The sequence below is a fragment of the Macaca fascicularis genome, chromosome 7 (assembly GCF_037993035.2).
Source record: "Macaca fascicularis isolate 582-1 chromosome 7, T2T-MFA8v1.1".
NCBI lineage: Eukaryota > Metazoa > Chordata > Mammalia > Primates > Cercopithecidae > Macaca > Macaca fascicularis.
Genome location: NC_088381.1, coordinates 149,030,742 through 149,046,681, shown reverse-complemented (window position 1 = coordinate 149,046,681; position 15,940 = coordinate 149,030,742). Strand labels below are relative to the sequence as shown.

The 15,940-nt window shown below is 36.0% G+C and overlaps 1 protein-coding gene across 1 annotated transcript in view; it reads right to left on the bottom strand.

Annotated features, from left to right (window-relative positions):
* Positions 1-15,940, bottom strand: part of TSHR (thyroid stimulating hormone receptor) — a 176,925-nt gene that overhangs the window by 58,122 nt on the left and 102,863 nt on the right. The window contains exon 3 of the mRNA XM_015454060.3: positions 10,912-10,986. Coding sequence (XP_015309546.1) covers positions 10,912-10,986 — 75 coding nt within the window. The remainder of the gene's footprint in view (positions 1-10,911; positions 10,987-15,940) is intronic.

Genomic DNA, 15,940 nt, shown 5'->3' with positions numbered 1-15,940 from the left:
TTTTTCTTTGCCTTTTTTTTTTTTTTTCTTTTGAGATAGGGATCTCATTCTGTTGCCCAGGCTGGAGTGTAGTGGCATGATCATGGCTCACTACAGCCTCAACTTTGTAGGCTCAAGTGATCCTCTTGCCTCAACTTCCTGAGCAGCTGGGACTATAGGCAAGTGCCACTGTGCCCAGCTAATTTTTAAAAATATTTTTCATAGAGATGATGTCTCACTGTGTTTCCCAGGCTGGTCTCAAACTCCTGGGCTCAAGCCATCCTTCCGCCTCAGTCTCCCAAAATGCTGAGATTATAGGTGTGGGCCACCACGCCTGGCCAGCATTTTCTTTAATTATTGCAGTTATTTTAATTAAGGAGATTTTATGGCATTGTAGTAGTTTTGGAGGCAGACATTTTTTGGTTCAAATTCTCAGTTTGAAATGTCTTAGCTAAGAAAACTTTGGAAAGAGCTCTGCAAGGTATGTATTACCATCTTCATTTCACATAGCAGAAACTAAGGCTTGGTAAAAACTAGTGAGACAGTGTATGTGAAGTACTTTTCGTGAAGTGTGGGCCCACAAAAGGCATTCAGAACTCGGTAACTATTATTACTAGGAGTAACAATAGCAGCAGTCTGTATGTTATTGACTTTCTTATAGAGAAAGTACAACAGAAAATGAAATTGTCCAATGTTTCATCATTTTGCAGATATAAATCTTTATTACATGCATACTTTTCAGTCCAAACAGTATCCTCGCTGAAGTTACAACCCAGGGGAAATGATTTATATCCACTTAGGATCCTGAATAACTCATGGAGAGCCTACCATTCTTGTATTTTTTTCTTACAAATCCTCAATGCCTTTACCCATTGTTAACTGATATATAATTGCTACTTCCTCTGGCTACCTATTGGTGCATGACAAATTACCCCAGATTAAGTGGTTAAAATAACATTTTATTATAGCTCACAATTTTGTGGATCAGGATGCCAGGCAGTGCTAAGCTGGGTGATTCTTCTGCTCTATGTAGCCTCCACCAGGATCACCGGGTGTTATTCAGCTGGTGTCTGGAACAATTTGGAGGGTCCAAAAGGGTGTGCTTCTATGCCTGGCTTTTTGATGGGAATTGCTAGAAGGTTAGGCTCAGCCAGGCTCTTCTCCATCCCAGGATCTCAGGATCTTCCCACATGGTCTCTCCATCAGTGCAGTTGGACATCTTACATGGTTGTTCAGGGTTCCAAGGATATAAAGTGAAAGCTGCCAGTTCTCTTAAAGACTGAGACTAGAACTGGCATTGTATCACTTCTAACATACTCTATTGAAATATTAGAAAAAATGTTCAAATTTAAACAAACCAGCAACCCATAAATCCATGAAGTTCAGCAAACCTTAAGCAGAATAAATATAAAAAAAAACTCACCTAGGCATATTATGATTAAACAGTTGAAAAGTAAAGATATAGAAAAAGTTTTACAAGTAACCAGAGAGGAAAAAACACTTTACCTACAGGAGAATAACAACATGGATATGACTACTCATCAGAAAAAAAGAAGGCCAGAAGACATTGAAAGATATTTTCAAAGGGCTGAAACAAAAATGGCTTTGCTAGAATTCTATACTCAGCAAAAGTGTTTTTCAAATGTTAAGATAAAATATATTTTCAGTAAATGAAACCTCAGAAAATTTGCTGCCAGTAGAACCACACTGAAATACTAAAAGGTTTTTGGGCTAAAGGGAAATAATTGGACCTACAGAAGGGTAGGGACACTGGAAATATTAAATATGTTGAGTGTACATAAATGACTTTTTTTTTCTTTACTCAAATTAAAGTTAACATAATAATGTGTTATGAGGTTTATAACATATATAGGAATAAAATATATGACAACAATAGCATGAAAGATGGAAGAAGGTAAATGGAATTTGAATTTCTAAAGGTTCTTACATGATTACAGAGTAATATAATATTATTTCTAGGTAGACTGTGATAAGTTAAGGATGCATATCATAATTTCTGGAGTAATCAAAAACATTTGCAAAGGACTAAAAAGCCAATGGATCACAATATTAATAAATAAAACCAAAAACAACTAGATTAATCCAAAAGAAGACAAAGGAGAGATAAAAGAAGAAAGAACAGAGAAGACAAAGCAAATAGGAAAATGGTAGACTGAAATCCAACCATATCAATAATTACAATAAATGTCATGGATTAAACACTCCAATTAAAAGGCTGAGATTTTCAGGCTGCATATAAAAGCAAGATCCAATTCTGTGATGTTTACATGAAATGCATTTTAAATATAAAGATGTAGTTATTGAATCTCAGTTGTTTTGGCTGTAAAATGATAGTAACTACTTTAGAGAATTGTTGTGAGGATTAAATGAGTACATATGTGTTGAGCAATTAGTGTAGTGCTTGGGATATGGCAAATGCTCAATTAAGGTTGGCTAAACATATATGTGTGCATATGTGTGTGTACACACATATACTAAACATTCTGTCAGATTTTTCATTAATTCAGACTAGCCTACTCTTCCAATTCATTATTGTTAAAACCCATGTTCAGAATACATTGTTTCACTTTTTTGTTCGTTTTAGTTTGATTTCCTCACAGCTTGGTGTAGGTGAATGGCACACAAAGCATCCTGCCTTATGGAGACTTCTTATAATCAAATATCTGCATTGTCGTAATAAATTTTAGTAAGTTCTAAGCCAAAAAGCATTCAAGGATAGATTCAAATGGGGATCTAACTTAAATGCAGGAGTGGCCTGAAGGGTATGTGTCTCTGTGTAGGTCATAATTAGGCTGAAAAAATAATCAGTAGAGTTAACTAGGCAGAGAGAGGGCGAGAAATAGATTTCTAGGCAGAGGCAAAAGCATGTGAATACCCTGAGATGAGAAAGATCTTGGATTGTTTAAAAAACCAAAGAACACAGGTGTGCAGGAGTGGAGCATGATGAGAACCCAGAGGTGGGCAGGAACCAGCTGAACTTGTGGGCCTGGATGTTAAGATATTTGGATTTTATTCAAGAAAAATCATTCTGGCTGCTGTGAAGATGCTGAATTAGAGGAGATCAACTGGAAATACTCAATTGGAGTTAAGATATAAAATTATTATAGTTCAAGCAAGAGATGATGGTGGCTTAAATAAGGTTGGTGGCAGTGGAGAGGAAGATGATACATTTTCTGTGTATTAGGGTAGTAGAATCAACAGGACATGGTGAAGGAGTAGAAGTGGGTGATTAGGAAAGAAGGTATAGTGATACCTCTCAGGTATCTGGGATTTGCATCAGGATGAAGGAAGTTGCCATTTATTGATGCAACATACATTGGAGTAGTAGATTTCAGGAGGACCATTAAGATTTCAGTTTTGGATATAAAATGTGAGATATGTGTAAGACGTCTGGGAAGAGAGGTCAAATAGACCAATAGGTATATACCAACACTAAGAAGGAGGGCCTGAACTAGATATATAAATTTGGGAATTGTTAGATAAGATCACATAGCAGGAGAAGGTAGAGTGAAAAGAGAAGATGACACAGGATTGGGCCATGTGAAAACCCAATAATTTTAAGTGGGGAAGGGGAAGCAGCCAGCAAAAGATGATAGGAAAGACTGACCAGCATGGTAGGAGTCCAACCAGGATTTTGATATCACAGAGGCCAAGGGAAGAGGGTATGAATAAGAACAGAATGATCTACTATTTTGAATCTTGCATATAGCCTTTTAAGATGCAGTGGTCACAGGTTTAACTGTGTTAAACATACGGTATTTATTGAATGAATAGCTTTTTGTTTTTGGAGTGACAGTTCTAGGTCACAGACCTAATGTCAGTACTGTTAAGATGAAAATGTTAGATAAATTTAACAGTTTAATTGAGCAAAGAATAATTCATGAATCAGGCAGCCCCCTAACCAGAATAGGTTCAGAGAGACTCTGGTGCTGCTGTGTGATAGAGAATTTCTGGAGGTGGGAGTGGAAAGAAGGTGATATACAGAAAACAGAAGTGAGGTATAGAAGCAGCTGGATTGGTTATAGCTCAGTATTTGCCTTATTTGAACATTGTTTGAACAATTGGTCACCCGTGATTGGCAGAAACTCAGTGATTGGTAAAAAAGTAAGTTATTGTCTGTGGTCTGTTCACATACCCAGTTAGGTTATAGTTCACTGTGTACAGAGAGGCCTTTAGGCCAAATTTACAAGGAGGCAGCTTTAGACTAAAGAGTGCTTACGTTCTAATACTCTAATTCATATCACAGAACAAAATCTAAATGTGAATTGGGAAGCCATCTCAGAGGATGTATATAGAGCTCCGTAAGACTGGACAGGTACTGGCAGGGATAATTAGAAGTGGCAATGGTAAACTAACTGCTCAGCTTTCTATTTACCAAATCACAGGACCAAAAAAAGTCGGTTTCGAAGGGCAGCTTAGAAAGAAAACACACTTAGGAAATGGAATAACATTGTGTTATTTTACTGCTGATGTAGTCCTCATTGGAGCTTTTCAATAAATGCTGGCAATATGCATTGGCATTTGAAATGTCTATTCATAAGTTTAGTACCTACATATCTATTCTTGCAGCAAATCCAACACAATAAAGAGCTCTCTTTCCTAAACAAATCTGAGGGCTTTAATTCTATACTGAGGAATCCCAGGAAAGTTTGGTCGATGGTACTTATGTGGTGTATAAATTAAACAAATCGTTCTATACTGATACTCAGTTTCATGCCTTATACCCACAAAACCATTCTCAATTCCTTGAGCAAAGATGAGTGATCTTTCAGCTCTATTTTTCTCATGAAAGTTATAATGCTTTGTATATAGTCACTGCTTAATAAATGATTATAAAACAAATGTATTAAACATTTGGGTGACATGCATGCAAAAATCTTCACTAATCTTTTCTATTGACCAAAACCATTTGCAGACAATAATGTCAGATACCTATGAGAAACATTTGAAGAATATAAGGTACATTATTCTTTAAATTTTTAAGGTATTAGATTCTCAATATCTCAAGTATATAAGCAAATGGTCTTTTAATAATTTATTTTTAAACTCATTCTCTTTTTAATTACTGTATTTAATAGTTTCCTTTGGTTTAGGAAGTTAACACTTTTGCTCAGAGTAGACAACTGAATATTTACTTAAAAAAATTTATAAATAACAACTGGAATCTTTGTGAGAAAAAAGGTCATAATAAAAACAAAATGAGGCTGGGCACGGTGGTTCATGCCTGTAATCCCAGTGCTTCGGGAGGCCAAGGCAGGTGGATCACGAGGTCACGAGATCGAGACCATCCTGGCTAACAGGGTGAAACCCCGTCTCTACTGAAAATACAAAAAATTAGCCGGGAGTGGTGGCGGGCACCTGTAGTCCCAGCTGCTGGGGAGGCTGAGGCAGGAGAATGGCGTGAACCTGGGAGGCGGAGCTTGCAGTGAGCCAAGATCACACTACTGCCCTCCAGCCTGGGTGACAGAGCGAGACTCCGTCTCAAAAACAAAAACAAAAACAAAACAACAACAACAACGAAATGACTGCTTTTAAGATCAGTAGGGTTTATATAGGACTTCACTACAAATTAATTGATTTTATTTTTGGTGAGGGGGCAAAGAAGCAAAATGGTTTGATAAATGGATATCACATTTGGAGTCAGAAGATTTGGTTTTCAATTTTGTAGACTATTGTTGTCTTTACTGTGCTGGGGATCCTCAGCCTTCCTGGGTCTCAGTGTTATTTTACTTTCTTTGGTTTTAATGTACTGCTCTGTTATAAACTTCTTATGAAGGATACTAAATGATTTATTTTTAGCCTTCTTTTCTAATATATGTTGTCTTAAGGCTATATGTTTTCTTCTGAGCATGACTTTGACTCATCCCACAGGTATTGATACGTCATATTTTTATTATCATTTAGTTAAAATTATTTTCTAATGTTTATTATGATTTCTTCCTTAATTCTATGGTTAATTAGAAGTCAGAGTTATTTAGAAGTTAGGTTATTTACATGCTGATTTTAATTTTTTTTGTAATCTATTGAGACTTACTTTTATGGCCCCACATGCGGTCAATTTTAGCAAATGTTCCATGTGTCCTTGAAAAGAATATATACTCTGCAGTTGTTGGATACAATATTTTTTATAAGTCAATATAATCAAGTTTGTAAATTATGTTCAAATCTTTTAATTTTTATCAGTATATTTACTATTTTGGTGTGCTTGTTCTATCAATTATTGATAAAACTATATTAAAACAAGCTCTCACTATGATTGCCAATTTTTGTTTATCTTTTTAGATCTACCAGTTTCTGCTTTATACGGTTTGAAGCTATGCTCTTACAGACATTAAATTTAGAATCAGTATATCTTATACAGTGATTCCTTTAATCATTATGAAGTACTCTACTCCCTTAGAGTAAGGCTTTATGCTTTATATATATGTATATTTACATCAGTTTTCTTTTAGTTACTGTTTGCATTTTATGTATTTTTCTCTTTTCACTTTCAACCTTTCTGTATAATGTTTAAAATGTCTCTTGTAAGCAGCATACAGCGAGTATTAAAAATTAACCAATCAATCTTTATATTTTACTTAAGAGTATTTAGTCCTTATACATTTAATGCAGTTAATGTAAATGCTGATTATTTGGAGTTAAATCTACTATTTATTCCAGAAACTCTCTTTTTCTTCCAATTTCTTGCTTTTTTTGTATTAATTAATTAATTTCATTATTTCATTCCCCACTACTATTAGCCTATTAGTTATCCAGTCTTCTACAAGCATTTTAGTAGCTGCCCTGTGAGTTAAAACATTTATTTATGATTTATAAAAGTTTAATTTCAGTTAGTACTTTCACCACTTCTCAAATAATTCAAAGACGCTTAGAACACTTTAACATTATTTATAATGTCCTATACTTTTTAAAAAAGCTATTGCATATTTTAATTCTATGCATACAAGCAGTTCTACTTTGCATGGCTCCAATACACATGAAGTTCAGTTACCATGGTTTAATCAAATGTAAATGATAACTGTCCTCAACAACATCCCTCAAGTTTCAGTTGCCATAGTATATTAACTATTAATCACTGAATAAAGTACAAACTTTGTTGCCAGCTCTTCAGTCCACAGATCACTATGTAAATAACAGATGCGCATTATAATAGGTGACCAACTACATCTCTCTTTCAAAGTCATTGATGGTTGCTCACTGGGCATCTCTTGCTCAGTTCATTCACAAACAATAAAGCATGTCATTGTGTTTCCTATGTGTTTCCCAGTAATCACCTCATATGACATTGCCTAAAAATGGCTAATTGAAAGAGTGAATTTACCAATAAAGATGAAAATGAAGCAAAGAAATGAAATGTAATGTTACTGAAAGGAAATCCAAATGGAATCATAGAATAAATCACTGGCATGAAAAGTTGATACCACCATCTGAGACTATTTATTTATTTTAGAGACCAGGTCTTGCTCTGTCATCCAAGCTGGAGTGCAGTGGTGTGATCATAGCTCACTGCAGCCTTGAATGCCTGGGCTCAATTAATCCTCTCACCTCAGCCTCCTGTGTAACTGGTACCACAAGTTTGCATTACCATGCTCAGCTAATTTTGTTTTTCTTTTTTTTTTTTTTGGTAGAGACAGGATCTCACTATGTTGTCCAGGCTGGCTGAGAAACTCTAGATATTTAATCAGAGGAACTTAGTGATGGGAGAAAAATGGATGCAAAGGATAAAGATGTCCCAAAAGATACAATGACGGTAAAAAAAAAAAAAAAATTCACATTAAAGAAACACTTGAAAATATTTTATAATATTTAAAAAGCAAAGGATAAAATGATGGAAGCTAATCTAGACTTAGAAAGAAGTATGACAATTTCCCAGGGTATTGAAAAGATATTCTCTTGTAACTTATATAATAAAGATAAAAGGTCAAGCACTGTCTAAGCTACTCTTGGTAAGTTTTTACAAAGCAGTAAAGCATTTTACTTGTAAGTGTTTCTAATATTGACAATTACAGTATGTGAAATATTAGTTTTATTATTTTTTCCTATTTATAACTGAGAAATTTTAATGTTTTCATAAAAGCTTTTAGAAGTCACAACACAATTTTTCTTATTGATTATTAAGATTGCTTAATACACGTTCAGTTAGCACAATTTTATGATCCCACACTATCATGCAGAGCAAAGAACAGTATTTTAAATCCCCTAAGACATTATTTCATTTTGTGCAGTCAAGGTTCATTTATATTTACCCATATATTGACCTTTTCTGTTGCTTTTCATTTCTTCCTGCACAGAAATGTGTTAGCATGTGGAATCGCTTTACTTTTGTCTTAGTAATTCCCATTAGTAGTTCCTTTAATATGAGTCTAATGGTAATAAATTCTTTCAATTTTTGTTTGCTTGAAGTATCTATCTTTTTCTAATTTTAAATAATCTTCTGGTTGGTCTGGCAGATATTTGCTGTTTTGTTGTTCACAAATATCTTTCTATTGTTTTATAAATTCCATGATTTCTGTTGAAAAGTCAGCTATTAGTCTTGTTACATTCTTGAAAGTATTATTTATTATTTTCTTGCTGCTTTTTTTTTTTTTGAGATGGAATCTCGCTCTGTTGCCCAGGCTGGAGTGCAGTGCAGCTCACTGCAACCTCCACCTCCCGGGTTCAAGTGATTCTCCTGCCTCAGCTTCCTGAGTAGCTGGGATTACAGGCACACACCACCATGCCCAGCAAATTTTTGTATTTTTAGTAGAGATGAGGTTTCACCATGTTGGCCAGGATGGTCTCAATCTCCTGAACTTGTGATCCACCCGCCTCGGCCTCCCAAAATGCTGGGATTACAGGAATGAGTCATTGCACCCAGCCTTGCTGGTTTTTATAATTTTCTTTTTGTCTTTGTTTTTTAGCAATTTTACTATGATATGGCTTGATGTGACTTTCTTCATATTTATCCTTTTGGGGTTTGCAGTACTTCTAACATATGTGACTTGGTGTCTCTTAAGAGTTTTGGAAAGTTTCTTTCAAATATTGCTTCTCTCATTCTTTCTCTCTTTTCTTGGGATCTAACAGGTTAATAATTTAATCATAGGTATGCTAGACTTTTTATTGTGCTACATATTTCTTATTTTCTCTTTCTCTCCATGCTTCAGACTGATTATAGTCTTCTGACCTATCTTCCAGATTACTAATTCTCCATTGAGCTCTGTCTAATCTCTTGTAAAACTCATGTATTTAGATTTTTGTTATTGACTTTTTAGATTCTAGAGTTTACAACTGATCTTTTTTATCATTTTCAGTTTTATTCTGAAATTCTCTCTTGTCATTTAAATTTTTGAACATGCTAGTTATTTTAAAGTCTGTGTCTGATAACTCCAATATTTGAACTTCCTAAGGATCATTTTCTGTTGTCTATCTTCTTCTCTTGATTTTTTTGCCCCGCAAACTTTTGAGTTATTTTTGATTGATTCAAAGCTAGGTTTTAGTCTTTGCAAGGGCTGATCTATTCACAGTTTTCCCATACTTCTAAGACGAAGCTCTTCAGTGATCTCAACTAAAACCCTGGATTGTTTACTAGGAACAATCTTTCTTAGCAAGCCCTGAACTCAAATTTTGATTTTCCTAGCCCTAATAGATGCTAAACCTCTGGTCAGCTTCTTAGCCCTTAAGCTGTTGCTTACAATTCAGGAAATACCTGAAGGGGAAAAATAACCAAACGATGTTTTTGGGATTTGCTTATTGCCCATTGAGTTCTTACTGTTTTCATAACACTCTAATATTTTCAAACATTTTAAAAAAGATTCAGCTCCTTAAGCTATTCTCAGACAAATAGTTGATCTGATGTAAGGTAGCCTACCATACTTGGAAGCAGTATCTTGGGCCTCAATATTCTTGAAAGCAACTTAATGTAGTGGATAGGGAATAATTTTTAAGTAATACATTTATGGTATAATGATTCTGGCCCTATCCCTTAGTAACTGTTCGACCAAGGAAAACATATTTAGCCTCTCTGCATTTATGTTTTTCTTATATAAATAATGGAAATAATTGTATCTGCTTCACAGGGTTGTTTTAAGGGTTAAATAATAACCAGACAAATAACATTCATGCAATGTTTAATGTAATGTTAGGATATACTAAGTATTTATAGATAAGTATTTTTGTTTCTTCATCAAGAAAATCGAGTTAATGATTAGTAATACATAGCTGCTTAAAATAATACTAATACATAGCTGCTTAAAATAATGCAATGTGATTATTTATGTAACACTTTTAATAGATTGTAATCTACTAGAGAAATAGAAAAATTATTCTGAGGTATATTGACTGGTTTTCATTTGCTAGATATAATTCAATATTTATGATAAACATGAAGTTGCAACTCTTATTACACTTATTTTGCAAATGAGGCTAGGAAAGGTTACATGACTTGTCCAAGGCGAGATAAGGAGTAGGCAGAGATGCTGGTGTTCAGATCCAACTCTGACCCACCCCAGAACTAAGGTTATTAAATTCCCTACTGTCCTAATCTCACTAAGCAACTCTTCTCTTTCCGAATTAAGGAAAATATGCCAGCTTTGTAGAATCTTGTACAGACCATAGAATCAAGTAGTTACTCAGTAAGTACTTATTGTCTCACTGACATTCACATCAACAAAATATGCTGACACAGTAGTAATAGAACAGATAGTGGTTCAAGAACAGAACTTTTCATGTTGTCTAACTTCCAACTATGGAATTGAGGTATAATGAAGATGAATTAACATAAATTGAGAATGAGAACAAGTTAATAATTTAATCATAGACGGAAGTTTTGACTCACAATCTAGAAACCAGCTCCCACTGCCATCTGGAGCCCCAAGATTATCAGTCAAGAGTGGTTGTGGCTTAGGTCTATGCTGCACTTTTCCTTGTACTTACATGTGAGTCACTTTACTCAAATTGTAGAAGGAGTGTGATTCGAGCTGCTGCAGAGTTGCATCTATAGACAAGTAGCTGAATGTCAGAAAAAATAAGACAAAATAGAAAGTTAATAAGGTTGTAAACTTCAAACATACTTTTTTTTTTTTTTTTTTTTTTTTTTTTTTTTGAGACGGAGTCTCACGCTGTTGCCCAGGCTGGAGTGCAGTGGCGCGATCTCGGCTCACTGCAAGCTCCGCCTCCCGGGTTCCCGCCATTCTCCTGCCTCAGCCTCCTGAATAGCTGGGACTACAGGCGCCCGCCACCGCGCCCGGCTAATTTTTTGTATTTTTAGTAGAGACGGGGTTTCACTGTGGTCTCGATCTCCTGACCTTGTGATCCGCCCGCCTCGGCCTCCCAAAGTGCTGGGATTACAGGCTTGAGCCACCGCGCCCGGCCCAAACATACTATTTTTGACGTAACTTTTTGTTATGGGTTTCCCAGATCATGCAACATGTATAACCCTCATAGATTCTGCCTAATTATGTTAAAATTACTTACTACTTTTTTTTCAGATCTCGTGATACCTGAATTCTTCCTGTATGTTAACTCCTATTTATCCTAAGTTCTCATTTAACTGTCATTTCCTTCAGAAACTTTCCCCAAACTCCCTGATTAAAATTTCCCATATGTATATATAGGGATATATATACATATGGTGTTACCCTGTGGAATGTTCCACTGGAGAATTGCGGTTTTCTCTTCATCTTCTTTGAAACTACGTGTCTAATTCCATGTTATTAGACATTCCATTAAAAATGCTTCTTATTCACTCTAGTGTTCTTTTCTGATGCTTGTGTTTTCTTGTTTTTTGTTTTTTTTTTCGATTTTGAGGAACTCTTCCATTTTAAAGGAACTCTTCTATTGCCTTTAAAATACACAGATGTCTAAACGTGGTCTAGGATAATTAAATCAGAGTTTATGAAGGATGAGTCAAGTACTTTTATTTTTCAAAAGCTTCTTAGCTGATTCTAATGTGTAGGCAATTTTGAGAACCACTGACCTATAGTTTGAATTGAATCTGCCATACATATGTATATATATGGTATATATACAGGGATATATATAGTGAGATATCACTATATATCACTACAGACTCCTTTCACTAATTATCACAGTGCAAACTTCCCATTCTTTGGGTGATATTTATGGTGTCTCACTAGACTGTAAATTCTCTGAAATGCAGAACTGTGTCTGTTTTTGGCCACTGACTCTTGAGTGCCTTTCAGAGTGCTTGGCATGTTGTAGACTCTTATTAAGCGACTGAATGAATAGAAGAGTTCCTCAAAATAGCAAAAAAAAAAAAAAAAAAAAAAAAAAACCAAAAAACAAAAAACAAACAAAAAAAACCCCACGAGCATCAGAAAGGAACACTAGAGTGAATAAGAAGCATTTTTAATGGAATGTCTAATAACATGGAATTAGACATGTAGTTTCAAAGATGAAGAGAAAACCGCAGTTCTCTAGAGGAGCATTCCACAGGGTGACTACATACTCCCTTAAGAATTCTCTTCGTGATTTTAAATGAAACTGAAAATTCAAGGTCCGTCTTAAACTTTGTAAGCAAAAAGTAATTCAGATAAAAGCTTCAAGTACTGAAAAAGGAAGAGAAATTCCTAAATACAACTTGTCAAGAACATATAAGGAATGTTTCAAATAGTTTCCTCAAATTCCATCTTGTGATGAGAATGACTAATGCGGCCAAACTCAATGACCACTTTCTGTTGAGAGGTATTTCTATGACATTTGTGATAATGAACAATTGACAGCTGGTTTCCAGCTATAGCCATAGCAGAGATTCTCAACCCTGGACATGCAATTAAACTACCTGAAGGGCTTTTAAAATACACAGATGTCCAAGACCTGGTCTAGGATAATTAAATCAGAGTTTATGAGGGATGAGTCTTTTACTTTTCAAAAGCTTCTTAGCCGATTCTAATGTGTGGGCAGTGTTGAGAACCACTGGCCTAACGTTTGAATTGAATCTGCCCATAAAATATCCTCAACAATGCAATGTTTACAAGAGGAGTGCTGATTGTTCCATTCTGAGTTTTTGTCTTGGTTATTACAAGTATTCTAATGGCTCTGTGCTTTCTATTTTGAACTACTCGTTCTCTAAACAATTATCCTTTGATTTACCCAGTCTCTTAACCCTTTGCCTCTTGTGGATAATAACATATGAATTTTTTTGATACAAATATATTTCTAACATAAAGGAAACAGTGGAACAGATTGAAAAGAATTAATGTGCCATGTAGAGACTGTGGGGATTTATCATGGATGAAGCTGAGCCAGCTAGCAGAGCAAGATTCATTTTTCAAGGCTGCCAACTGGTTTTCCTAAGCATCTTTTCCGTTGCTCCAAATCTTCTACTGAATTTCTTAGTTAAGAAGTATGAGTCTTTCTTAAGATTCCAGAAGGATAGTCACTTGGCCCATATTATCAAATGGAAGTTCCAGTTTCTCCAACCTAATAACACCTCTTTGAAGGGCTGTGATAGCTTGGTTGTGAAGACAACTGGTAGGAATCGTTTATTCAGTGGGATAAAAATTGCTATTCCCTGCTTACTTACCCCATTCTATAACTAGGAAAAATCAGATCCTACTTCTCCTTCATATGTAAATATCATATAATCATTACAATCATCATATGATTTATCATTCAAACTGGGCTATTTTTGTGAGTTAAAGCAAGGTGCTGTTAACAATTATGCCAGAATACCAAGTGGGAATTTGAACCATCTCAGACAAACCTAGCTTCATCCTATTGATCTCTTTTTTCTCCCCAAGATATATCAAATCTTTAATTATTATTCAGGTATGTATATGTGCTTTTATTCCACAAATATGTATTGAACATTAGTTGTATGACAGACATCCTTCTGGACAATGACAAAACAGGCCTGTTCCCTACCTTCAAGGAACTCACAGTACTCAGAGATACAGATTAACATACAAGGTAAATGGGATTAACGCAAGGTGTTAAGTGCTTGATAGAGTTCAGGGAACCCTATCACTTAACCCAGACTGGAGAATCCAGCACTCTTCCTGGGGGAAGCCTCAGTGGAGCCTTCAGATCTGTTTGGGTGTCTCCTATATCTCAGTCAACCAACCCTCTTCTTATTGCTCATCACTTTTATTTCAGATCTTCTCATCAAATTTCTAACTCTGCCACTTCCATCTTCCATCTTCTTAGATGTCTTTTAATAATTTGATAAGTTATAGAAATGTTTGAAACTTTAAATGAGAATGCCTTGAATTCCCAACCAATAAGCCTGTTAGTTTACCTGCATCTGTCCCATCTTTTCCTACAACTGAGACAGTTAAGTAGAAAAGGGCTCCGTAGCAGAACCTTCAACTGCCTGTGCCCTGGGAGAAGTGTGTACTGGGGTGGAGCTTTGGGAAGTTCATTTATAGTGGGGAGGAGCCTGGCCTTTCCTGTTCTGAGGTGGTACCTGGGATTCAATCTGTGAGGCGGGAAACGGGTTGGGAGGACTCTCGCTTTGCTGAGAGTCCCTGTTTCCCTTTTTTCCCCTTTCACCCAATAAATTCTATTTTTATCACTTTGCAAAGTGTCTGTGAGCCTAATATTTTATGGCCTTGTGACAAGAACCCGGCTTTTAGCTGAACTAAGGAGAAAGTCCTACAACATGACTTTCTTGTTATGATGTAAAATGTGACCATCTTCCTATAGAAGGCCAATCCCTCTATTTGGATTTCATCCCCTCCTGCCTCTTCAGGGACCACATGCTCTTAAAATTGTTCTTTCTTCACTCTCTTTAGCTTCTCCCTCTCTATGGATGCCTCCTCCTGGTCCCAGTTACACCCATTTGTTTGTGACTCTTAATCTCTACCTGAATCTTTCCCTGTGTGCCCCCATATACCCAGAACTCCCAATCCTCTTTACTCTAATTTATTTTTTTCTTTGTCCCATACACTTATTTCCTTCTAAATTAGTATCTAATTTGCTTATTTATTGTGTTTTTCGTTCATTGTCTATTTCCTCCCATTCAAATGGAAACTCCGTGGGGACATGGATCTTTGTCTGTTTGTTCCCTGATGTATCACCAGCTCTCAGAGCAGTGATTGGCACATAGTAGGGGCTAAACAAATATTTGTCAAATGAATGAAAAAATTCTGTCTATGTCCTGATATGTACTCGATCTGCACCTCAAATGCCATACGCCCCAGATTGAATTCCTAACACACCCCCTGACCCTCCACAGCAAATATACAAAACACTTCTCTGCCTAAATGAATGTGCTCATCAACCACACAGATGTCCTAATCAGAAACTTGTATGCATTTCTTTTCCATCTCCCACCATCTCCAAATCAGACAACTTTGAAGTTTATCAGCCCTCCCTTATTTATGTCTCAAATCTCTATCCTTTTGCATTATTCCCACTCAATGATCATCCTTCAGTTTCCCATCCCGTCCTTTGGGCGCTGCATCAGCCTCTTCACTAGCTTTCTGCCTACAGCCTTGCTCCACTTCCACCCATCACTCCACTGCAAAGCCAAGGGAATGTTTCTCAAATGAAAATCTGACCATTTCACTTGCCTGCTTAAAACCATTGAATGGCTCAGCCCTTAGGGAAGATTTCAAACTCCTTCACATGATTTACAAGACCCAGTACTAACTTAGACCCAAGTTCTATGTTTTTCTATTGCCCACCTCCCTGCCTAAGCTCTACCTCCAAGAAACTTTTAATTCTTCAGAAAGCCCAGGATTTTCCCTTCTGCTTTTTGCTATGTAAAGCAGATCACAGGTCAGGTGCGATTTTTTTTCTCAGGAAGTCTTCTCCAACTCTTCTCCCTGCTCCTGTTTAGATAATAGACCTCTTATGTGAGTTTCCATATCACCCAATAACTGACCCCATCATGACACTCATCACTCTCTTAGGAATAAAACTGAACCTCTGTGAGTTTTGTCTACTGTTACACACGGAACATCTAGCAAAGTGCCAGGCACAAAGAGGGCTCAATAAA